This window comes from Procambarus clarkii, chromosome 9, assembly GCF_040958095.1.
Source record: "Procambarus clarkii isolate CNS0578487 chromosome 9, FALCON_Pclarkii_2.0, whole genome shotgun sequence".
NCBI lineage: Eukaryota > Metazoa > Arthropoda > Malacostraca > Decapoda > Cambaridae > Procambarus > Procambarus clarkii.
In genome coordinates this window covers 3,679,154-3,703,496 of record NC_091158.1, presented here as the reverse complement: position 1 = coordinate 3,703,496, position 24,343 = coordinate 3,679,154, and the positions used below count along the sequence as shown (strand labels likewise).

The window sequence follows — 24,343 nt, the reverse complement described above, 5'->3', positions numbered from 1 at the left end:
AATCCCAGACCAAGCAGTATCCTTCCCCCGCGATAACAGCTTGACGATTAAATGTAACTTCAGAATACTGAAAAGAATTACTGAACAAAAAATTGTACCACTTACGGTCTATTCATGCCCGTGCCACCTCTTGGGTAGCTTAATTTTTATCAATCAATCAATCGGTAATCACAGGCAGGGTACTATTAACCGGCCCCCAAGTCTACCAAACAACCGTTTAAGAACTGAACCCCCGAGACGAGTACACTCACGGGGACCCAGCAGGGGAAACCACCGGAAAAGCAGGCATGCGCAGTACAAAGGGGGAAAGAACCAAGGCAGATCCCCCCACCAGGTAGACAAACAAAAAGACAAAAGAAAACCACGCAAGAGGACAGCGTACCCAGGCGGAACAGAGCTAGGCACTATGATTGGTGAAAACAAGCTGTGCAGTACCCCAACCAGTGCAAAACTACCCCCTTACCCCAAGGCGAACAAGGGAGACATAACACCCTAGCACACAAAGGGCTGCCGAAAATCAAGCAGTAAATGGCCTAGCAGGGGCAGAATCCAAGGGACTTGTGGAAGGGAACCCCAAGCCCCAAGGGCAGCACTGACAGGGCACTTATGGAAGGAAACCCTAGGCGCATGCAGCCCGAGTACTGGAGAATCACTACCAGCTCATGCACCACCTAGAAGACAGTCACCACATGCTAGGTACAGTGCTGAAACAACTACCGGAGCCAGAACACATGACCTCAGTCTATAACATCTGCTGAAGAACTGTTGGTGGATAGCCGGCACGTGCGGTAGGTCTTGGGCTCCCCCTTCCCTCTCCCTGGGATGGGGAAGCTGAGCAGATAGCGGCGACGTGTGATGTCATGATCGTTTGCTCGTTTCTATTCAGGGAGTTCTATCCACTTGTTCGGATTGTGGTAGCAATTTTCACCAGAATAGGGGTTCGTTTTGGGGCGTTTACCTTTCTGGGTGCCTGACCCAGGTCAATGGCAGACATTGAATGCTTCCAACCACACCGGGGTTTCTATGGGCCATTGCTCCCCTTGCCTCTCTGAGGGGGCCAGGTTCTGGCTCGTGGTCCCCGGTAGGCCCATAGAACTCCATACACATGACTGATGTCAAAGTCTGACATTAGCATATCAGCCTGGATAAGCTCCGGGGAGCTGAAGGGGTTCCCCCCAGAAAAGTACCTTATCAAAACAATCCCGAACCGAAAGGGCCACCACAAACCGAGGAGACGAGAGAAAAGAGAGCACCTGGTTCAATGACCATGATGGCTCAGGTGGCGCATGAGAAGGCCAGAGGTGAAACAACGCACGTGACAGCTTGCGAAATAGAGAGGAAGTAACATCCACCTTGAACACAAGCAGGAGCAGCTCCGCCAGCGCCTGTACAATACGAGGTAACAGTATTCGGCATAAGATGACGGTCCTGAAACAGCCAAAAGAGAAAAGGACAAATCAACCTGATCAGAAACTGAAGACAACCTACGAAGAGGAAAAAAATTGATGAAAGGACCGCTAGGAGACTTTATACTGCTGCCGATATGAAACACGCAGGTGAGACACCATCAACGCAACCACCTGATCACCATACAAGTGGTGATAAACTCGCGTCAGAAAGACCAGACGCAAAGATCAAAGGAGAAGATCGAACCAGGTACATACTGGACTGGACCGATCTGCTGAAAGAGGCAGAGCAACGGAAAAGTCCCCGGGTTCAAACACTGAGCAAGCAGCACCAGAAATCAAAGCTGGGCTGGCCACCAAGGGGCCAACATGACAACTCTCCCCTGGTAAGTCTCCAACCGAGTCAGAACCCAAAGCAACAGCTGAACTGGCGGGAAGAGGTATAGGTAACCCCACCTCTACCAGTCCTGCTGAAAAGCATCAAACTCGACCGCCTTGCAGTCGGGGAAGGGCGCCACATATACTGGAAGATGCCTCGACCACATCGATGCAAAGAGGTCCAATTCTAGGCACCCATACATCCGGCATCCGACTCACTCAGTAACTGAGTGAATCGGCATTGACTGTCCATTCCGTGGAAAGGGAAATAAACTAGGACAGGCCATCCGCCAGGACGTTGGAAACCCCCTTGGACGTGAACTGCCAGGAGAGCCAAACTTCGAGAACTCAGCAGATGAGTCATGCGAAGCGACCAGCCCCAAAGTGCCAAGGACCGCATCGAACCCCCACGGTTCAGGCAATGAATCACCGCACAGTCCAAATGGAGCCAGATCATCGATCCACAAGGGATTCTTATGGTAGATGCAGATGACCAGTACCTTGGAAGGAAAGAGTTAATATATGAAAGAAGGGCTGAAGGGAGGAGTTAGAGAACTTGAAAGAGTTTAAGATTTGTGTGGTAATAGAACTTCCTGAGAAGCTTCTGCTATACAGTATAGCTATCCCCCAAATAGGAGCTTCCATGAGAAAGAAAAACATCGGGCTAAAGATAGAACTACATACCTGAAGTAGCTGGCAGGCAATCACAGATTCTCTACATTGGTCTCTTGTATCAGGTTGTGTGATGCCTGATGGCTCCAATGAAGGTGCCAACATGTCAGTAGTTGTTGTAGTATCAACTGCAAATTAGTTAAATATGATAAACAAAATTACAAGTAATTTATTGAGCAATGTTTATGTAATTGAGTGACTTTTTTAACACTCAATCAGGGAATTGTTGTAACAGTATCAATGACAACATGAGTAATGTTAAATTATTGCTAAATAAATTGTTAAATTTAATAAAATACATAAATCATAATAACAAAATCAAAGAAAAACTGATTTTCTGTGCAGAAAATCTCTCCACACTACCAGGTGTGGAGAGCCCCTTCGGCTCCCCAGAGCTATACTGGGCTAATGTGTATATATTAGACTGTGGCAACAGTCAATCAAAGGAGTTCTAGGCCTACTGGGGACCAGAGCCAGAACCCAGCCCCTTCAAGGAAAGAGGCACGAGAAGCAATAACCTAAAGACACCCCCTGTATAGTTGGAAGCAGTCTTTGTCTGCCATCTACCAGGTCAGGCATGCAGAAAGGTAGGAATTCCAAAACAAACTACTGCTGGTCAAAAATTGCAAACCGGAAGCCGAACTAGCAAACAGAACTCCCCCAATTAAAAACAAGGAATCAAGCATGACGTCACCATAATCGCCATGCATCTGTCTGCGCAACCCTCTCCCCCTCCCTCCCTCCCTCCATCCATCCATCCCTCAATCCATCCATCCATCCCTTCATCCATCCATCCATCCATCCATCCATCCATCCATCCATCCATCCATCCATCCATCCATCCATCCATCCTTCCCTCCCTCCCTCCCTTTCCCCCTGTGGCACACAAATAACGGTGAGCAACCAAATAGCAACCGGCTCAACCCCCCTCCCCTTGGTGGGGGATGGGGGGGGTCCCAGACATCCACGCCGGTAATTCTCCTCAGTTTAAGAGGCTATTGTGTTGGTGGTGGTCGATTGACCCTGGCTCCATCCCTTGAGCCATGATGCATAGTGGTGTTGTTATTCAGTGTTGGTGGTGTGCGACCCAGGAGTGCATGCAACCCCAGTACAAGAGTACTGGGGTTGCATGCACCTAGCGTCACCTTCCTTAAGTGCCCTGTAAGTACTGCCCCTGTGGCCTAGGGTTATCTTCCCCGAGCCGTTCGGGAACTACCTCTGCGATGTTCTGTTGCTGCTCGGTGATTATCCGCCGTTGGGGTTCAGGTGGGGTGGTTCTTTCTCCTGATTGGCCTTGGGTAGGAGGTAGTTTCGTCGCTGGCTGGGGTGCGAGGTACTGTGCTGCTGTCAGATATACATATAGCGACTGGTTCTGTTCACCTGGAGACATTGTACTTTTGTGGGGTTTTCCTTTTTTTTTTTTTTTTATTTCATAGGGGTCTGCCTGGTGTGGTGGTAGGGCCACTTGTATGATTTTGGTGGCCCCTCTACTAGGTCCCCATACTTGCACACGTCGCAGGGGTTCAGATTGTAGTTTGTTTGCTTGGAAGCTCTGGAATAACCGATTAGCAGTACCTCGCCTGGGCTTCCCTTAGCAGTCAGCCTAAGGGCCCTGGAAACCCCCATTGGGGCTCAGTGGTCCGATGGAGGAGACCTCTGAGTCCAACCTCGCTTTGAGTGAGTTTGAAGGTTGCTCTGTTCCCTTGACTCAGGGTGACACTCACCGTCTTTGCCTCTGCCATGCTGCTTGTTGGATCAGTAACACCTTTGACCAGGAGTCCTGCGAGTGGTGATCCTTGCTTGTTCTCCAATTCACCCAGTCCATTGAAATTTATATTCGGATGCAAGCAGCTTCGGCATTGCATGTGCAGTTTAGGTTGCTGCAACACGCAAAGTTGCGTACCTTTCCAGATGCCCCGCAGCTGCCCTGCTTTGGTTATAGGGACCCAGGACTTGGGGGTGTTAGTCGCCTCAACTTTCGTTTCATCTGCACTCTCCTAATCCTTTTCCTGCTGTGGTTCATCCTGCTTCATCCCCCCCACCCTGCTTCCCGATTCCCAAACGTCTGAGGGTTTCGGAGTCGGGGCAGGGTTTGCCTGATAGTGAGTCTCGGGCAGCTTCAGGGATTGACCCTTCCGGGTCTGCGGTGGAGGCATTCGAGCCTGTTCCTCTTGCCAGTGCTTTTGGGTCACGCCAGCGGGGCCCCCTTCATCCCTGCTTTTTTGGTGGACTCTGCTTTATCTCCAGAGGTAGAGGGTTTAGAGGATGGATTGGCCCCGGATCTTGACGCAAAGGATCCAGGGGTGGGGGAGGAGTTGATTTGGGGGGCTTGGGTGTTGGTACCCTCGGCACGAGGCTTGTTGTTACAGGGGGAGGGATTTTCCTATTCCCCTTCCCTGTATGAATTTGATGAGTTCAACTCCTCCCCGGGTTCAGTTCTGGGTTCCCTTGGGTTCTTCGGTTCCTTCCTTCCAGAGGTTTTCGGCTTCCCGCATAACATCGAAGGTGGTGCAGGAGGCCCTTGTGGCTTACCTCCTGCGAGACCTGGATTACGCCTATATAATGGATCCTTCATTTTTGAGTTTCACTCCTGGCTTCCTTACTGGGGTGCATTACGAGATGCCGGAGTCTTCGTGGCAGGCGGACTGCCCTTTCTTTTCATTGGCGGAGTGGCATTCGTTGTTGGACCCGCATGCTTCAATGGCGGAAGTTGACTACGGTCGTTCAGATTTACCTGGGGGAAACGAGTTTCAACACCTCAATGCGTGCTTGTTCGCCCCAGTCCTTCCTCATGATGTTGGTCATGTGCAGCTTCACATGCAGGATCCCTCCCTTTTGGCATCCCTGGTAGCCAAGGATTTGTGTGCCTGTGGGCACTTGGCTTCGGTCTTGCGTTTCTTTTCCCTGCTGGAGCTGTCTTCGGACTGGCTCAGGAAGGATGTGGAGGAGATGGAATCTGGACTGGTGTCCGGTGTGTTTGCTTCGGCAGCTCAGGCGTCGGTTGCCTGTTGAAGTTGTTTACGCCGATTGTGAAGGAGGCGGTGTCTCTGTTCTTTGCTTCTCTTCTCGCATGCCGACAAGCAGTGCTCGTCCACTCTTTGGAATTGGCTTGGGAAACTTTGAAACCTGGCTCTTAGATTTTCATCCCCCATTTTGTTCGTTGCTGTTTGAAGAGTCTGCGGTGGTGCATTTTCTGCAGACAGCTTAGTCTAGTTGCCGGCCTATGTCGGACTTGTTGGTTCTCCGGGGGGGCCGTGATGGTCCTGCCCAGAAGAGTCGTGCCAGGTCTCGAGGTTCCTTCAGTCATCGTAAGCCAGAAGTGCCAGATTCGGGATCGGCCCTTCCTGAGGAGCCGTCGGCATCTGGTCGTCGCAGTGATCGCTCTGAGCGTCGGTCGGGTTCTCGTAGGGGTCATTGGCCTTTTTGTGGTTCGCCCTGATGAAGGGGCAATAGGGGGCAGGCTTGCGCTGTTTGCTCTCGCCTGGTCCCGCAATTCTTGGGCATTTCAGGTTGTTTCCTCTGGCCTGCAGTGGCGTTGGGTCATTCCTCCTCCTTCCGGGAATCGGGGCTGGCAGGGCAGGCCTCTTTCCCTGTGCTCTGTCAGGTCATCCTGGAATGGGTTTGCTTGGGCGTGGTTGAAATGACAGGGTCCCTCAGGTGGGTTTCCAGCCTGTTTCCAGTTCCGAAACGGGACTGTGCGGACCTGCGATTCATACTAGACTTGTCCCATCTGAACCCCTGTGTCTTTTGTCCCTACTTTAGGATGACCACTCTGTCTCAGGTCTGGCTGCTTTTGGCACCAGGTGCCTGGATGGTATCTCTGGACCTCCAGGAAACGTATTGGCACATCCTGATTCCTCCGGGGTTCAGGGACTGGCTCGATTTTATTGTGGTACAACCGGCTTACCATTTTCATTGCCTTTCTTTTGGTTTGAATCTGGCACCTCACGTGTTCATACGCCTTACCCGGGTCGTGGTGACCCGTTTGGGTCTGTTAGGGGTTAGGGTTCTGGCTTACCTCGACGATTGGCTGGTGTTGGCTCCCAGCCAATCCGTGTGTTTGCTCGCCAGGTATTTAGTTCTTTCCCAGCTTGCCGGGTTTGGGTTCTTGGTGAACTGAAGAAAGTCCCATTTGGTTCTCTTTCAGGTTCAGACTTTGCTTAGTCTTATGTGGGACTCTCGGACCGCTTCCTTGTTTCTCCCTCCTGCTGCATTATTGCGGTTGCGGTCCAGCCTAGGACCGTTTTTGGAAGGCACCCAGGTCACACGTTGGTTGTTCGAGTGGCTGTGCGGGAGCCTGAACTTCGCTGTGCTGGTCTACCAGTCAGATCAGATCTGGCTTCGGCAGCTGTTCTGGTTTCTTCGGGGACGTTCCTTCCGCCTCTCTTGCAATCGCTGGGTTCAGATCCCGGGAGCTATACGTTGCGTTTTTTTTTTAGGGTTCTGTGCTGTGGTACCTCCCTGAGCCCTCGCTTGATGCGTTCACGGATGCTTAGTCTCTCGGCTGGGGTTTTGTGACCAGTGCTCACCAGGTCGGCCAGGGCTGGTGGGGTTCCGTCCTTCCGTTGGGCTCACAGCACAGTGCAGGAGTTCGTGGCAGTGTGGCATTCGCTTCAGAGGGTTCGTGTCACTCGCTGAGCAACAATCCGACTCCATTTAGACTGCTCCCTGGTGGTTCATTGTCTGAACCGTAGGGGGTTCGATGTGGTCCTTAGTTCTTTGGGGCTGGTCGCTTTGGGTGACTCATCTGCTGAGGTCTCGGGGTTTGGCTCTCCAGGCGGTTCATGTTCAAGGGGTGTCAAATGTCCTGGCAGACGGCCTATCTCAGTTCATTCCCCGATCCATGGAATGGATGGTCGACATTGACTCATTCAGTATGCTCTGTCAGATGTACAGGCACCTGGAGGTGGACCTCTTTGCATCGGTGTGGTCAAGGCATCTTCCAGTTTATGTGGCACCCTTCCAAGACTGCGAGGCCGTCGGGGTCAATGCTTTTCGGCTGGACTGATCGAGGTGGGATTACCCGTACCTCTTCTCACAAGTTTGGTTGTTGCTCCTGGTCCTGGGTGAACATCCTCACCAGCCAAGATGCTGCAACTAGGGTAAAGATGGAAGCTCAAAACCCCGGACTTATCCCAAGATGAAGGCCACCACAAGCGAGGAGGACCTCTATGGGAGCATCACCTGAACACTCCAGTGAAGAGAACAAGGCAACTCAAAGGAAGCACTGAGGAGTACCCAAGGAAGGTAATCCTGAGCACATGCAGCTTAAAGTGCACGAAACTCCTGGCCCACACACACCAAAGTGCAAGGAAAAACCACCAAGACAAAAGAAAGTGTTTTAGTTTGTCAATGCTTTTCCTGATTTTGTCGAATGGGCCTCATGGATGGGTTTCAGAGGTCTTTCTTTATGACTTTGGCAGCCCCAGTATTATAACTCAGGGAGTTACTGAGGGGGTGCCTTCCCAGAGCAAAATGGAGAAAGAATGCAAGATAACAGACTACTTGTAGGGGGGAGGCCAGAAATATGTGGAAAACACCAGATAAATTATAGGTGGAGAATATTCACAAAGTATTTTGCAGTACAATACTTTTAACCAGATTACATGAACAGCACAAAGTAACTTAAAATATATAAAATATGACATTAAATGGATAGACACTGCCATTTTTAAGGAAATTATGTTTAACAATTATTACAAAAATTATTTCTATAAGGAATCTTCCTAAATTAAAGCAAGATATAGTGGTTGCAGTACATACTGAAGCCGAGACTTACATCTGCGGTACTTTGTGATGGCAGCAGCACAGAACTGGATGCAAGTGTTAAATAACTTAAAGCGATTTCGATTTCCACCACACCCGCCATATTTAAATGCAATACATGAGGCATGCTCTTTGCTGAAATGCCATCGCTTGAAACCATCTAAGCAAGGCCCAGCATCCACATCCATCTCGCATATCACTAATAAGGGAAGAGATTGTTAATACAGTGCTTCACTACTTATCAAAGGAGATATTAAATTAAAGAAACATACCATGTCAGAATAATGTTGCAAGCATGAAAGCATTTAGTACAAGAATAAAAATAATATAAAATTTAAAATTAACTTCAAAAAGCATTGCAGTGAAGATATAGTACTAATCATTAACTGCCCATACTATGTTTCAAGAACCAACAGCATCACATGAATTTTTTTAAATAATGCAAATAAAGAGACCATCATTACAGGCAGAAGTGCTATATTTGTTACTGAATACCTAGGTAAGACTGTCAAGGTGCAAAAGATATTCAGTACAAGCTGCAAGATAACACAAGATGCAAAGCATTCATATTTAAATATTAATATTTATAAACTTGCACAAACTTGAAATTAGCTTGGTTAATAGACTTAAAGTAAAGTTCTTAACAAAATTAAATATAATAGAGAATCTGGGATATAAGAACAAACAAATAAATATATAAAATGGTCTGGGATATAGAAACAAAGAAATAAATATATAAGATGATTTAGGATATAAGAACAAATAAATAAATATATAAGATGATCTGGGCTTTAAGAACAAACAAAAAAATATAAATTATATTCTAGGATATAAAACCATGTTGAATGTAATGAAACGCCATTTTCTGGGCGTGTCCCGTAAACTCTGTCAGCAGAACTATTCGCATACTTTGCGTCATTATATAATGGAATGTGAAAAAATTGCAGAATTTAGAGATAACACCATCAATAGTGTCCAAGAAATGTGTAAGTACTTCATTCATAATGATGTGCTGCCCGAAATTTTAGCGAAGCATCCAAAATTTGCTTACTGTAGGTAATACATGCACATGACTGTAAAGCTGCCGCCCAGTTGGGTGGGTGTTGAGCAAGACTAGTGACTCACTATAGATGTAAAGTGCCTCGTATAGTGACTGTTGTGAGCCTCTTGTAATGTCACTTGTGACACCTCTTTGTGTCACAAGTGACACAAAGATTATTGATGTGTGTAATTGTGTGGGTGATTAGATATGTATGTGTATGTGTATGTATATGTGTATACGTATATTTATATGTACATGTATGTATGAGGGTATGTACATGTGTATACAACATTGATAATTTTGTAACTAGCGTCAAATATTGTTATTTGCTTAGCTAAACGAACTAAAGGGTTCAGTTCCTGAACCGATTATGTGCCTCTGTAATCCTTTACACCACCACCCACGGGATGGGTATGGGGTGCATAATAAAGAAAGAAATTGAATTGTCCCGGAGGTTCCCCGGAGCTATCCAGGCTGAATGGATATGTATAACTTTCTGGCATCAAAGTGCTAGGAGTTCTTGCCTACCGGGGACCATGAGCCAGAACCTGACTCCCTCTGAGAGGCACGAGGAGCAATGGCCTATAGAAACCCTCTTGTGGTTGGGAGCATTCTATATCTGCCATCGACCGGGATAGGCACCCAGGAAGGTAGGGCACCCCAAAACAAACCCCTATTCTGGTGAAAATATTGCTACTGAAAACTGAACGAGTAGACAGAACTCCCCAAACTAAATTATCAAACTAGCATGACGTCATCACGTCGCTGCGCCGTCGTCTGTGCAACCCCCCCTCCACGGGAGGGGGAAGGGGGAGCCCCAGACCCTCCATGCCAGCGATCCAACTGGCAGTTCTTAGGCTGGATGTGAAAATACGTGAAAAACGCCGCCGACCGGAGGGAGGGAGGGATGCCGGGGAGCCTCCGGGACTTACTCAGTAAATGGCGATTCATTACATTCAACGCTGGTTTTCTGGGGGAAGCCCCGTCGGCTCCCCGGAGCTACCTCACCACAGATAAGGAAAACAGGGAAGCAACCGGGAGGCGGACACCATGCACCTGAACCTAAAACCCAAGACCACAGACAAAACAAAGACCAAAACGAGAAGAAAATAGACCACCCAGGCCAATGACCAGGATGGCACCAGAACTCAAGACAAGAGCAGTCTGGAGGAGAAACAACGCTCAGGTCAGCAAGCGGGACGGAGCAGAAGGAACCGCAACACCGAACACAAACAGGAGCAGCTCCGCCAGCACCACCCAATACGAGGGGACAGGACATGGTCCCAGACGACAGTCCCGGAACAACCTCGAAGGGAAGACAAGCCAACCCTGTCAGAGACCGAAGGACCCTTCGCAGAGATAGGAAAACCGGAAGGACTGCCAGGAAAACCACACACCGCCCCTGAGATGAAACACGCAGGTGGGAGACCAATAACGAATCTAGCAATGCCGACACAAACGACGAGAAACTAGCACCATGAACGAAAGCGCAAAACGCAAATCGAAAAACAGCGACCCTGCAACCCAAAGGAGCAACATAACCAGCTCCAGCAGGGAAGAAGGATGCACGCGTCCCTGAGGCATCCAAGAGGCTAACTACGCAGGACGTGAACCGCAGGAAAGCAAACACACCCGTTCTGGAAAAGGAACAAAGAAAAACCGGAGCCAGGACCAGAACCCAGCTACCGGTTTCAAGAAAAGAAAGCAGTAAGGCAGGAGCGGAGGACCGAAAGTCCACAACCCCCCCACAGAAAGCGCAACACCGAGGGCTGCAGTAAGTCACAAACAAAATCGTAAGAATTCAGTACCAAAACAGAACACCGGAGAAGTCCAAAAGCAGGGAACTGAACATGGACAGAGGCCCACCCGAGCACCCAACATCAGGATAGTCAAGAAGCACCAACCCAGATACACAGACAAGTGTAGCATAGGAGGAGGAAAAACGGAAATAGGTAAGGAAAACCCCGAATACGGACCAAGGAGCAGCCGGGAATTAATGCACACGACCAACCACAAAATGTGTAGAGGAGGGCGTAAGTACCCGAGGGACCTCATAAACAGCAGGGTGCAGCCAGGCACCAAAGATAGGCAAGGAATGAGTGTCCAGACAAGGAAAAGACCCAGGTGCCGACAACGAAACCAAAAGCACCGAAATGCGGGGCAGAGCCCCACAGGACCACGAACAAGAGACATGGACAAAGGAGTCACTGAAGACACATGCAAGGTGACCAAACACAACACATTACACCAAACACCACTGTTAAGAGCCATCGACGCAACCCTGCCAAGTGGGGAAGAGTAAACAAGGATGGAGCAGTGACCAAGGGTGGTGTAGCGAGTAGAATATCCCAATAATATACTCGCTCCAAATGCAGTAGCCTAATGAGAGAAGCAAAGCTCTTTGTAGTACTAATTATGGAACTCAAACCATACCCTACTTCCAGTTAATATTCCTGCCAACGTTTAGAGAACGGTGAGGTGTTGCCCCGAGCATATAAGCAGCAGAGTAGTGAATAATAACTAGTCTACTTCCAAGTGCGGTCTAGAACAGACACTTGCAAGATACTGTACCGACGCTCAGTGCGCTCAACTCACACCATTGCTCGCCAAAGTATCACCTGCGTACTTCTGTATACTCGACCAAATATATTTAGTCTCTTAGTGTTTGTGTTTATTGTTACCATACTTTACGTAACAATAGAACTGGTACAGTGGCACATGCCACCCTTGTGGCACATTTTGGACACGAAACAATGGGCATAAAATGAATAAGTGTAGATTCAGGAAAGACTTGAGGAAATACTGGTACGGTAACAGGTTCGTTGATTTGTGAAACCAATTACCGCATAACGTGGTGGCGGGGTCCACGATTGGTGCAAGCGTGGGTTGGACATGTATATGAGTGGGAATGGGTGGTAAGAAATAGGAGCTGCCTCGTATGAGCCAATAGGCCCTCTGCAGTTCCTCTGTTCTTATGTCCGTATGTTCGTATGCACAAAGGGACACAGGAGGAAGCTGAGTACCCAAAGGAGCCACAGACATGAAAAAGAACCCGAACAATGTCAGAGGGGAAAGGAAGCGGAAAGCACTAGGAAGCTACGTGGTGAAGGCAGACTCTACCCCACAGGAGCAAACGTAGAGAAGAGAGAGCCCAGGAGGCTCAGGAAACTGCACAGCCATCAACCGACAGGAAAGAGGCGGGGCCCAAGAGCCAGAGCTCAACCCCCGCAAGCACAACTAGGCAGGCACCCCACCAAAAGGCGAGAACCAGCACCTGGCTGACAGAGGCGCCAGACACGACAATCGCACCTGAGCAGAGGCACGACCGTGCCACAACACAGGCGAGCAAAGTAACATACCAGGGGCATCGCTAGTGGTGCGCTCGAACGCCATGCATACTATGCATACTATGCATACTGCACGCCCTGCAGAAGACGAGGCGCAGTACAGAGGGAGAGGAGGAGGCGCCACGCAGAGCCATCCCACACCCGAAAGCAGAGGAAGAACGAAGTGATTCCCCCAGACATAAAATCCAGAATACCCTCAGCAGCTAGAGGGCTATGACTAGAGGGAGAAAATGAGCAAGAAGTCGTAGAAAACCACGAGAAACGACGCGAACACACGAGCATACCACCCATAAACAAAGCGCACACCTCAGCCCCAGCGCACGAGGCACGAACGCACCATTTGTCCACCGGGTGGTGTCGCTCGTACACCAGGTGAACACACATTGTACACACACAAAACTTACAGACATATCGTATACGCACATCGTACAAACACCAGGAAAACGTATGTAATGCCGAAACTAGAAGTAGAGATGATGTGAAAACAAAACAAGGCAAAAACAAAGCGAAAGAAGACGGAAGGTAACTAACGAGGCCGACAAAAGACCAGAGGGAAACCACATTGGAGATAAACAGACGTTCCAATAATATTGGAAGGTACGAAGAGACGCACGAACCAACGAGAACCACAACAAGCAAGCACATATGTACAGAGATACGTATGGACAAAAATAAACCCCTGATCAAGGAACACGCAGGGAACCCGATACGAAGGGAACAGTATCACATTGTAAGTGCAAAAAGGGTAAGGAAGAAGGGGGTGAAACACACCCCCAGGAACGATGGGACCGACGAACCCGAAGGGACACGGAACCAAACCCAGGGAGGGGTATACCCAAAACCAACAGGAACACAGAGGGGGAGAGAACAACCCCACTCTGAGGAACTGCCAGCCCCTGACCGAGGGTACAAAGACCCAAGAGGGGCAAATGGGGCCAAGGCTCCCCAAGCAACCCCTCCCCAACCCCGGTAACCTCGACAGCAAGACCCGGGGCCGAGCCACACCCCCAAAGCTCCAGCGTGACTAGGAATGCCTCCGCTACCACCCCAGAATAGGAAATCTCCCGAGACCGCCTGAGTCTCAACCCAACCAGACCCCGCCCCAACCCCGAAACCCACCTACAGTTCAGAGCCGGAAGCAAGGGAGGAAGTGCACAGAACAGAAGGACGAGGAGCGGAAGGAGCCAGAGCCGAAGCGACCCCACCCCTAAGTCCGGACCCCAACAACCAAAACGGGGCAGTCTCGGGGCATCCAGGGCCGCAAACAACAAAGAGCTTTGCAGCAACCTACACCCAGCAAGCAACGCCGCAGCTGCCTGCACCCGATTATCATGACCAGTGGCCTGGGTGAATTAGAGCATGTACCGACAACACCCGTCACACGACTCCGGGTCATAAGAAACAATGATCCAACAGACAGCATGGATGAGGCACAACCAGTGAGTGTCACCCTGAGATAAGGGGACAGAGCAACGGTCAAACTCACAGGATGTAAGGGGGGACTCCGAGGACACACCTATAGGACCATGGAGCCCCTGTGGGATTTCCCAGGGCTCTTAGCCTTTGGTACACACTAAGGGAAGCCCAGGCAGGGTACCACGAACCGGCGCCCAAGTCTACCAAACAAACTTCTAAAAGCTGAACCCCCGGGACGTGTTCACTCACGGGGGCCAAGCGGGGAGTACCACCAACAGAAAAAAGCGAAATAAAAACATCCAGAACAGGAAAGGGGGACCATAAAGGCAGACCCTCCCACCAGGCAAAAACAAAGAAAAACCCCGCAAGAGGACCACACACCCAGGCGGAACAGAGCCGGCTGCTGTTATTGTTGAAAACTAGCTGTGCGGCACCCCACGCCCCTGCCAGTGACGAAAACTGCCACCTACCCAGAGACAAATCAGAGCAACAAAACCCCAGCCGACTCCAAGGGCGGCCCAGTACTGAGCAGTAAAGGACACAACGGAGGTAGAACCCAAGGTGACTTGTGGAAGGTGGCCCCAAGCCTCAAGGGCAGTACTTACGGGGCACCCAGGGAAGAGAGTCCTAGGTGCATGCAGCCCAAGTACCGTGGAATCTCACTCCTGGCTCACCCCACCGGTAGAGACAGTCCACACCACAAGGCACAGAACTGAAACAAAAACCGGAGCCAGAAGCACTCAACTGGCCAGTAATACCATCAGCCAAGAACTGCCAGTTGGATCGCCGGCGTGGAAGGTCTGGGGCCCCCCCTTCCCCGTCCCGAGGAGGGGGTGGGGGGTTGCGCAGACAGTGGTGCGGCGACGTGATGACGTCATGCTAGTTTGATAATTTTGTTTGGGGAGTTCTGTCCACTCGTTCGGTTTTCGGTTGCAATAGTTTCACCAGAATAGGGGTTTATTTTGGGGCATCTACCTTTCTGGGTGCCGATCCCGATCGATGGCAGACATAGAATGCTCCTAACCACAAGTGGGTTTCTATAGGCCATTGCTCCTCGTGCCTCTCTGAAGGGGCTAGGTTCTGGCTTGTGGTCCCCGGTAGGCAAGAACTAGCACTTTGACGCCAGAAAGTTACACATAACCATTCAGCCTGGTTAGCTCCGGGGAGACGACAGGGCTCCCCCAGAAAAAACAAATAAATATATAAAATCTGGGTTATAAGAATAGAGAAATATATTACTAATCCATAAGTAATCCAGTGCTTTTTAACCACTGTGATAAACTTCAGTTATTGTAACATTCTCCCTATGCGCCGCAAATCAAGTGTTCGCAAAAAACCAGCATTGAATGTAATGAAACGCCATTTTCTTTGTAAGTCCCGGAGGCTCCCCGGAGCTATCCTGGCTGATAGGGATAGTCCTAACTTTTGGCATCAGTTGATGTGGGTGGAGTTCTAGGCCTACCATGGACCATGGCCAGAACCTGGCCTCCTCAGAGAGGCACGGAGAGCAATGGCCTATAGAAATGCACATGTGATTTTGGAGCATTCTATATCTGCCATCGACCAGGACAGGCATCCAGAAAGGGAAGCACCTCAAAACAAACCCCTATTCTGGTAAAACCAACGAAAATAACGAAACAAATGGACAGAACTCCCCCAAGGGAAAGCGAGCAAACAAGCATGATGTCACACGAGCCGTGCCACATGTCTGCGCAGCTCCCCCTTCCCTGGGAGGGGAAGGGGGAGCCCCAGACCCTCCCACCGGCGATCCACACCTCCAGTTCTGAGGCTGGATATCAAAATACGCGAAAACCGCCGACCGGAGGAATGGAATGTTGCCGGGGAGCTTCTGGGACTCACCCAGAAAATGGGGTTTCATTACATCCAAGGCTGGTTTTCTGGGGGGAGTCCCGTCGGCTTCCCGGAGCTACTTCACCACAGATAAGGAAAAGAGGGAAGGATCCGGGAGGTGGATGCCATGCGCCCTAACATAAAAACAATGGGGGGGGGGGGGGAAGCCCCTACAGCTCCCCGGAGCTACTTCACCAAAGACTAAGGAAAAAGAGGACTTACTCGAGAGGCTTTCGGTGCTCCACACTTCAACTCGAAGTCAAGATAGGCTGCAGCCATCAACCCAAAGCGACACAGGCCCAACTAGGCCCAGGAACGTTCACGACGTAGCATGCAGCCAGGACCCTGTTCGACCGCCAAAAACCCCCGTGCCTGAATGTCAGCCCAGGAAATGTTCCCAAAAACGGCAGCAAGAGCAGCGAACTTGCAAACGTCATGGGTACGGGGATGGACCACAGGCTGGCTGGATTTAATAACCCTGCAGACGACCTGAGAGACCTGTACCCACAAACAAGGAAGAAGGGAAACCAGATCAACCCGAAGCGCGTCCCTGGACAAAGAAGCCGTGGCGTGCAAATAACGGTGGAAGGCCGCAACTGGACACAAAACACGATGCACCCCCGGCCTGACCAGCCAAGCATCAACAACCCATGGACCCCTCCGGAAAGCAGCAGTCTCATTCTTTGCCAGAAAAGAAGGAAACGGCTGCAGACGAACAAACCTATCTACATGACCGAAAGAGCAGAAAGCCTTGCGCCGGAGGAGAGCATGAAGCTCCCTGACCCGACCCCCAGAGGCCAATGCCAATAGGAAAAGATCCTTCGAAAAACAATCCTGAACTGAAGGGGCCACAACAAACCAAGGAGAAGAGAGATAAGAGAGCACTCTGTCTAAAGACCACAATGGCTCAGGCGGCGCATGAGCAAACCGGAGGTGAAACAACGCACGAGACAGCTTGCGAAATGGTGCAGAAGCAACATCTATACTGAAAGCAAGCTGAAGGGGCTCCACCAGCGCCACACGATACGAGGTGACAATATTCGGCATAAGATGACGGTCCTGGAACAACCATGAGAGAAAGGACAACACCACTTGAACCGAAAGCGAAGTACAATGACAAAGAATAAAAAAAGAAATGGAAGGACCGCGAGGAAACCTCATAATGCCGCCCAAACAAAGCCCACAGGTGGGACACCATCAAAGAAGTCACCTGATCACCATTTGGATGGTGATAGACTTGAGTCAAAAAGACCAAACGTGAAGACTTGAGGAGAAGATCGAACCAGTCTCGCAATGGACCGGACTGATCTGCTGAAAGAGGCGGACCCATGGGAAAACCTCCAGGTTCGGACACCGAGCCAGCAGCACCTGAATCAAAGCTGGAGCCGGCCACCATGGGGCCAAGAGAACTACTTGTCCCTGGTAAATCTCCAAGCGAGCCAGGACCTGGAGCAACAGCTGAATAGGGAGAAAGAGGTACAGGAACCTCCATCTTGTCCAATCTTGCCTGAAGGCATCGACTCTGATGGACTCGCAGTCGGGGAAGGGTGCCACGTAAACCGGGAGATGCCTTGACCACACTGACACAAAGAGATCCACTTCCGGAGGTGTGAACGCTGCAGAGCCAACGGAACGAGTCAATGTCCATGGACAGGGGAATGAACTGGGACAAGCCGTCTGCCAGGACATTGGATACCCCAGAACATGAACCGCCAGGAGAGCCAAACCCCAAAAACTCAGCAGACGAGTCACCCAAATCGACCAGCCATAAAAATCCAAGGACTGCATCGAGTCTCCGCAGTTCAAGCAATGAACTACCGGGGAACAGTCTGAATGGAGCCGGACCGTCGATCCGCGAGAGACCCGAATCCTCCGGACCGACATCCACACAGCCACAAACTCCCGCACCGTGCTGTGAGCCTGACAAGGGACGGAACCCACCGCCCCTGGCTGGCCTGGTGAGCACTGGTCACAAAGCCCCAGCCAAGAGATGACGCGCCCGTGAACACATCAAGTGAGGGGCTTAGGCAGGCGCCAAGGCACTGAACCCCGAGAAACCCGAAGAGGAAGCCGGTGACGCAGCAACCGACGCAAGGCCACCGAAGGCTGAACCCTGCAGTCACGAGGGAGGCGGGAGGGACATCCCTGAAGGAACCAGAACAGCCGACAAAGCCACACCTGACCTGGCGGGTAGAGCATAATGGCAAAGTTCAGGCTCCAGCACAAACCCACGAGTAACTGCCGCATTACCCGGGAGCCCCACATAAACAGTCAGAGGCAGGAACGCAGATGAAGCAGAGCCACTGCAGGAAGAGACAAGGACGCAGTGCGAGCGTCCCACATAAGACCCAGCCAATACCGAACCTGTGAGGGAACCAGATGGGACTTCCACCAGTTCACCAAGAACAGGAACCTAGCGAGCTGGTAAAGAACCAAATCCCTGGCAAGCAAACACACGGACAGGCTGGGAGTCCAAACCAGCCAGTCGTCAAGGTAGGCCAGAACCCGAACACCTAACAGATGCAGGTGGGCCATCACGACCCAAGTAAGGCAAGTGAAAACGCAAGGTGCCAGAATAAAGCCGAATGGAAAGCAACGAAAGCGACAACCTCGTGGTCCCATCACAAAATTGAGTCAGTCCCTGAACCGCAGATCAATCGGGACAGGCCAATACGCATTCTGGAGGTCCAAGGACACCATCCAAGCACCCGGCTCCAACAGAAGAAGGACTTGGGACAGTAGTCATCCGAAATAAAGGGGGCAATAAACCCACGGGTTCAGACAAGACAAGTCCAGAATGAACCAAAGCAGTCCCATTTTGGGACCAGAAACAGGCGGGAGATCCACCTGAGGGACGAGGACGTTTCGACCATGCTCAAGCGAACCCACTCCGAAACGACTTGACAGAACGCAGGAGAAGAGGCTTGCCCTGCCAGCCCCGAACCCCCGAAGGAAGAGGAGCCACCCAACGCTATCACAGGTCGCACGAAACGTCCCGAAACCTGACACCACTGGCCTACCACGATAGAAAGAACCTCGAGCCCTGGCACGACCCCGCAGGGACAGCCCCCCACGAACCCCACCGGAGGACCAACAATTCCGACATATGACGGCAACTAGCTGAAGCTGCCTGCAGATACTGCATCATTGCAGACTCTGCAAACAGCAACTGACAAAAGGGTGAAGACAATCTAAGAGCCAGGGACCAAGCGGATTATAAGGATGAACCGAGCACCACCTGACGACACGCGGGCCGAGAAACAAAAAAACGTGAAACCGCATCCCACAGGAGAGGCGCGCACGCACTGCCGAAGGCAACGCTTCCAAAGAGAAGAACGGGCAGTCTGCTAACCAGGATGACTCCGGAACTTCGTAACGAACCCAGTAAGGACACGAAGATCCATACACAAAGGAACGCAGGTCCTTCACAAAAGCAAAATCCGGGTCGTGCAGGAGGAAAGCCACAAGGACTTCCCACACCCACTGTGACTGGACTCGGGAAGCCAGAAACCTCCAGAAAGATGGAACTGAAGAACCGCCGAGGCCACAGAATTGAACCCGAGGAGGGGTAGATGCCAAATCCAACTCGTACAAGGAGGGAGCAAAAGAGAATCCCACACCCTGTGACACCAAGCCCCACTATTAGGGTACAAAAACTCAAGCGAGGTCCAACGGGGCCCAAGGCTCCCGAGTCAACCCTCATCCTTGCCCCCCCCCTCCCCCGCCTCTAAAGCAAAGGCAGGAGCAGCCGAAAAGGCAAGAATGAAGGGGGCCCACTGTGAGGGTACCAGATGTGGTATCCCTCACAAACTTTACCCCCAAAAAATATATATATATATATATATATATATATATATATATATACAGTAGAACCTCTATTAACGAGTTTAATCCGTTCTGGCACCGAGCTCGTTACCTGGAAAACTCGTCTTTGGAAACAAATTTCCCCATTTAAAATAAAGGAAATAAATTTAATCCGTTCCACTCCCAAAAACATCCATACTTGTATGACTTTTTTTTATGTAAATATAATACTGCACATGTAAATATAAATGTTTTGTTGTAGTGTTTTAATATTTACTTTACCTTATGAAGAGTAGTTGCTGGCTTGAGGGAGATGATGGAGAGGTGGGAAGGAGGAGAGGGGTTATGGTGTGGAAGGAGAATTCACCTCTGAGTCAGGCGGACTCTCTCTTCTTGGGAATTTCACCCAAATTTCATTTCAAATGTCACACAAGGATGCGTTAGACCAGCACCAAATAAAAAAACTACGTTGATTACACTCGTTGTGTCAACAATATAATAGTCTTACCACGAAGATACAATACAATGCCGTTTTCTCAAATAGGCAATGTGGTTATTAAAGAAAACGGAAATTTCATGGCAAACATGTATACAATCCCCAAGTCGATCGGATAAGTATTGGATTTTATAGAAATATTTGCTCAAATGATGCTTGAGCGCGGTGTTTGGGTGCATTCAAGAGAAAAAAAGTGTGTTACGTTCAAGCGACATATACCTGCGAAAGTGATAACACTTTCATAAAGTGTTATCACAAAGTGATAAATTAATTAAACATTTTCACACACTGGGTTGTCACTGCTTTATCAGGGCAGCTTTTCCAAGAATGTGTTCACCTTTTCAAACATTCCAAACACTTCCCTGATCTCAGTGGAAGAGGCAGCATCCTCCCTTACTAATGGTGTAAATTGTTGATGAGGACCTGCCATACTTCTTTGTGAGATCAATCACACAGACACCACACTCATGCTTTGCTATAATTTCCTTCTTGAAGGAAAGCAAGCAGCTTCTTTGGAGACATCGTGTGTTACAAATTGTAGTCGCAAAACCACTAAAAACCCAAAGAAAAGCTCAAATAAATCCAAAGGGATGCTTGTCGTGTGAGATACAACAACAACACTGGCGTCGGAGGCGTCCGAGAATTTGCGAGAACCCGCGAGACGCTAGGAAGCGCCATGTGGTTTCACTCGTTAATAGAGGCGAGCTCGTCAATAGAGACAAATTTGCTGCGAGTGGCTTGCTCGTTACTGGAAAAACTCGTTAATAGAGCCACTCGTTAATAGAGGTTCCACTGTATATATATATATATATATATATATATATATATATATATATATATATATATATATATATATATATATATATATATATATATATATATAAATTAAAAATAAAAAAAAATATATATATATATATATATATCACAATACACACTAATGAATAATATTACTGCAAAAAAAATTAGAAAAAATAAATCAGAGATATTGAAATAATTAGGTAATACTATCTTTGTGGCAACTCCCGCTTGACAACGCAGGTGGAGTAGACCACCTCCAATGCTTACTCTGTCAATGCCTCAATTTTGCCAAAATTCTTCACCCTATTGTAGTCAATAGGGTGAGGAATCATTTAATTGATTATAATGATCAATACTTTTTTATAAATGCTAAGCTATTATTTTTATTTAAGATTATATTTCACTTAAAAGATGCATCTGACAGTTGCATCTGACAATGAGATAATGTACAATGGATTTAAACAATTAATAAAAGTAGCGAGGATACAACGTGATCACAAACTCTTACTTGTATTAGCTTCTTCAGTATTATTGCCATCTGGCAGAATTATATCATGGTAGACACATTCAGCTTCACACTCCTGTTCTGTTGAGAAGCGATTTCCATTGCCTTCACAACCACTGTATAAGAAAGACTTGCATCGCCGATGATAGCGATCATGATACCATTTACGGAATGATCCATCACAAGGGCCTTCACTTAATGGCAAGTTACACACATCTGTAAAAACAATATATAAGAAAAATTTAAATTTCTACATGTTCCATAATGATCATACAGTACAATCTGAAAATTCTGGAATAACTGTTACTAACTTTGTATTTATATTATTTTTCCATTAATTATCTGGGAGAACCCCGTCGACTCCCTGGAGTTTACTAGGCTGATATGCTAATGTCAAACTTTGGCATCAGTCATGTGTATGGACTTCTGTGGACCTACCGGGGACCACGAGCCAGAACCTGGCCCCCCCCCCCTCAGAGGCGCATGGGGAGCAATAGCCTATAGAAACCCCCGTGTGGTTGGAAGCATTCTATGCCTGCCATCGACCGGGTCTAGCACCCAGAAAGGTAAGCATCCCAAAACAAACCCCTATTCTGGTGAAAATATTGCTACCAAAAGCTGAACAAATGGATAGAACTCCCTGGAAAGAAACGAGCAAACGAGCATGACATCACGTGTCGCCGCGCCGCTGTCTGTGCAGCTACCCCCTTCCCGGGAGGGGGGAGGGGGAAGGGGAAGCCCCAAACCCCCCACACCGGCAATTTACCCGTCAGTTCTAAGGCTGATGCTAGAGGCAGAGGGCATGTGCTCTGGCTACAGTGGTCTTTCAGCACTGTGCTTCGAGTGTGGTGGCTGTTTTCCAGGGGTGCGAGAGCCAGGAGTTATTCTATAGTACTCTGGCTGCATGTGCCTAGGGTTATCTTCCCTAGGTGCCCTGTATGTACTGCCCTTGGGAGTTGGGGGTTGCCTTCCACAAGTTCCTTGGGTTCTGCCTAAGTTGCGCTGTTTACCTGCTCGGTTTTTCGGCCGCTCTTTGGGTGCTTGGGTGTTTTGTCACCCTTGTTTACCTTAGGGGTAAGAGGCAGTTTGCACTGGTATGGGGCACAGGGTTCTGTACAGCTTGTTTTCACCCTTCACAGTGGCCAGTTCTGTTCCTTAGGGTACATTGTCCTCTTGCAAGGTTTTGTTTTTATTTTTGCCCTTTGGTGTTTGACCTGATACGGTTCTTCTGGTGGTGCCCCCTGCTAGGTCCCCGTGAGTGTACACGTCCCTGGGGTTCAGCTTTAGACAGTTGTTTGGTCATTTTAGGCCCCAGTTAGCAGTACCCTGCCTGGGATTCCCTGAGCATGAGTAATGTCTCAGGGCCCTGGGAAACCCTACGGGGGCGCATGGGTTCGATGGATGTGTCTCCGGAGTCCCCACTCGCTTTGTGCGAGTTTGAGGGTTGCTCTGTCCCCTTGTCTCAGGGTGACTCTCACTGTTTTTGCCTCTGTTACGCTGCCTGTTGGGTCGGTGACACTTTTGACCCGGAGTCCTGAGAGTGCTGTTGCTTGCTTGTGACTCAGTTTACCCAGTCTAATGATGATCTTTTATGGGTACAGGCAGCGCAGGCATTGCATATGAGCTTTAGGTTGTTGCAACGCGCTCAGTTGGTTGCTCACCCGGATGCCCCAAGACTGCCCCGTTTTGCTTTTAGGGAGCCGGTCGGCCGAGCGGACAGCACGCTGGACTTGTGATCCTGTGGTCCTGGGTTTGATCCCAGGCACCGGCGAGAAACAATGGGCAGAGTTTCTTTCACCCTATGCTCCTGTTACCTAGCAGTAAAATAGGTAACTGGGTGTTAGTCAGCTGTCACGGGCTGCTTTCTGGGGGGTGGAAGCCTGGTCGAGGACCGGGCTGCGGGGACACTAAAGCCCCGAAATCATCTCAAGATAACCTCAAGGTAACCCAGACTTGGGGGTGGGGGTCGCTTCGACCTTGGTTCAGTCCGCACCCCCTTGTCCTTCCCCTACTGTGGTGCATCCTGACCCCCCCCTCTCCTGCTTCTGGCCCCGAAGCGTCTGAGGGTATTGGAATTGGGGCAGAGTCCTGTTGGTTCTGAGACTTGGGCAGTTTTGGGGGATGGCGACGATGTGGCGATGGAGGCATTACAGTCCAATCCCATAGCCGCTGCCTCCGGGTCTGACCAGTGGGCTCTCTTCCGTTCGGCTCACGCGTCTGCACCAGCTTTTTCTTTTGAGGCCGGTGCGTTAGGGGATGACTCAGCCCCAGGTCCCATGGAGGTGGATCTTGGGGCTGGAGAGGGGCTGATTTAGCCCCAGGTCCCATGGAGGTGGATCTTGGGGCTGGGGAGGGGCTGACTTGAGGGCCTTGGGCCCCACTGGACCCCGCCTGGGTTTTTCTACCCTCTCAGCGGGGCTTGCTGATACAAGGAGTCTCTTATCCCCCTCTGTGTATGAATTGAATTTAGTGTCTGCCACTCCCCGGGTTCGGTTCCATGTCTCCCCGGGTGCTTTGGTTCCGTCCTTTCGGAGGTTTTCGGGTTACCGCATCCTCCCGTCTGCGGTGCGGGTGGCCCTTGCAGCTTACCTCCTGTGCAACCCAGATTATGCCTCGCTTATGGATTTGTCTTCATTCAGGTTTCAGGGTTTGTTCCCTTTCTGGGTCCGTTATGAGGTTCCGGAATCGTGCTGGCTGGCGAACTGTCCTGTGTTTGCCTTGGAGGCTTGGCATTCTTTCTGTCATACCCTCTCGCTTGAGTGGCGCAAGGCTTTGACAGTGGTTCAGGTTTTCCTGGGGCACCTCAATGAGTGTTTGTTTGCCCCGGCCCTTTCCTGGGATGTTGGTGTTCTGCAGCTCCAT

At 49.8% G+C, this 24,343-nt stretch overlaps 1 protein-coding gene across 1 annotated transcript in view; it reads right to left on the bottom strand.

The window, feature by feature from the left end:
• The window catches only part of LOC123766071 (proteoglycan-like sulfated glycoprotein papilin), a gene marked incomplete at its 5' end in the record, with an annotated part of 493,143 nt that overhangs the window by 92,349 nt on the left and 376,451 nt on the right, over positions 1 to 24,343 (bottom strand). Inside the window, 3 exon segments of the mRNA XM_069321077.1 lie at positions 2,469 to 2,584; positions 8,236 to 8,421; positions 21,485 to 21,697. Of these exon segments, the coding sequence (XP_069177178.1) occupies positions 2,469 to 2,584; positions 8,236 to 8,421; positions 21,485 to 21,697 (515 nt within the window).